The 1,034-nt window shown below is 52.6% G+C and overlaps 1 protein-coding gene across 1 annotated transcript; it reads right to left on the bottom strand.

Annotated features, from left to right (window-relative positions):
* Positions 1–69: 69 nt before the first annotated feature.
* On the bottom strand, positions 70–993 carry EMH_0095140 (uncharacterized protein; the record flags this gene model as incomplete). The annotated part of the gene is made up of 3 exons (XM_013502197.1): positions 70–405; positions 504–601; positions 708–993. 3 exons carry the CDS (start codon positions 991–993, stop codon positions 70–72), a joined length of 720 nt encoding a protein of 239 aa, XP_013357651.1.
* Positions 994–1,034: the final 41 nt, after the last annotated feature.

The following is a 1,034-nucleotide window of genomic DNA, read 5'->3' on the forward strand; positions in this document are numbered from 1 at the left end:
AAACTTCACCTTCGCATTGTTTAAAACAAATTCGGCTCTCAATAAACCGATATGATTCGTAGGTCGTGCCTACGGCTGGATAGAGCGCTTTTTCTTCTTCTTGAATTTACAATCCGGTGCAGCCTTCCGCTTAGGGGGAAGAACAGAGGTGTCAGCCTGCTGCTCCCTGTCGAGGCGCCCAGCTTTTCGGCTACTGTGTGCCCCTGTGCTTGACGAAGAAGCAGTTGAACTGTCGCTGTCGCTGTCTCCGTCGTTCCCTCTTTCCAGCTCTGAACTGCTTGCGTCCGATTCGCTGCCGCTACTCTCGCTTGCTGCTTTCTTCCTTTTTAATGCGCGTCGCCTTACTCCGCCAGCCGCTTCCCCCGCTCCAGCTAGAAGACATGTGAGCTTCTGCTTGAGAAATACCTGCATCACGTGACACGCACGCATTTATGGGATTTGTGCTGCTTTTGCTGCGGCAGCTGGATCAGTGTGCTTACAAAGACACGAAACAGCAGTCTCACCTTTTCGCACAGCTTGCGCGACTTAGCATTGAATACGTAGGCGTAGCGGCCCAAACCCACAGCAATAAGGTGTTCCCCAGCAGGATCTAGTCCTAGGCCTGCAGCACAGAAATAGGGGAAATATACACGCTGGAATTTCCGCAGAACGCCTACGCGCCAGAGCCACATGTCTAAACAGCAACAGGGGATGTAAGTAATCCGCACCGACGATTGCTCCCATGACTCCTTTAAACCCTCCGAAAGGAACAGCGGCAAGCTGCAAATCCGCGCATGCAGCGGTGGAAACTGGGTGATCGTTCTTCTTCGACGAACGCCTTTCTCTTTGCTTATCCAGCATCGCAGCGATAAGCTTTCTCTTCACTTCGGGCGGATGATCTACCTGCGGGATAGCATCGAGCGAGCGGTAAGATGAAGGGTTGTACTTAGGACAAGTCTTATCAGCCAGACGCAGCAAGGCAGATCCGCTCTGCACTTGTATGCCGTAGACCATCCCATACGAGTCCGCATAGTAGACGGTGGCAGAGTCTTTGC

Source organism: Eimeria mitis, genomic scaffold, assembly GCF_000499745.2.
Source record: "Eimeria mitis Houghton genomic scaffold, Emh_scaff8488, whole genome shotgun sequence".
In the NCBI taxonomy this organism is placed as follows: domain Eukaryota; phylum Apicomplexa; class Conoidasida; order Eucoccidiorida; family Eimeriidae; genus Eimeria; species Eimeria mitis.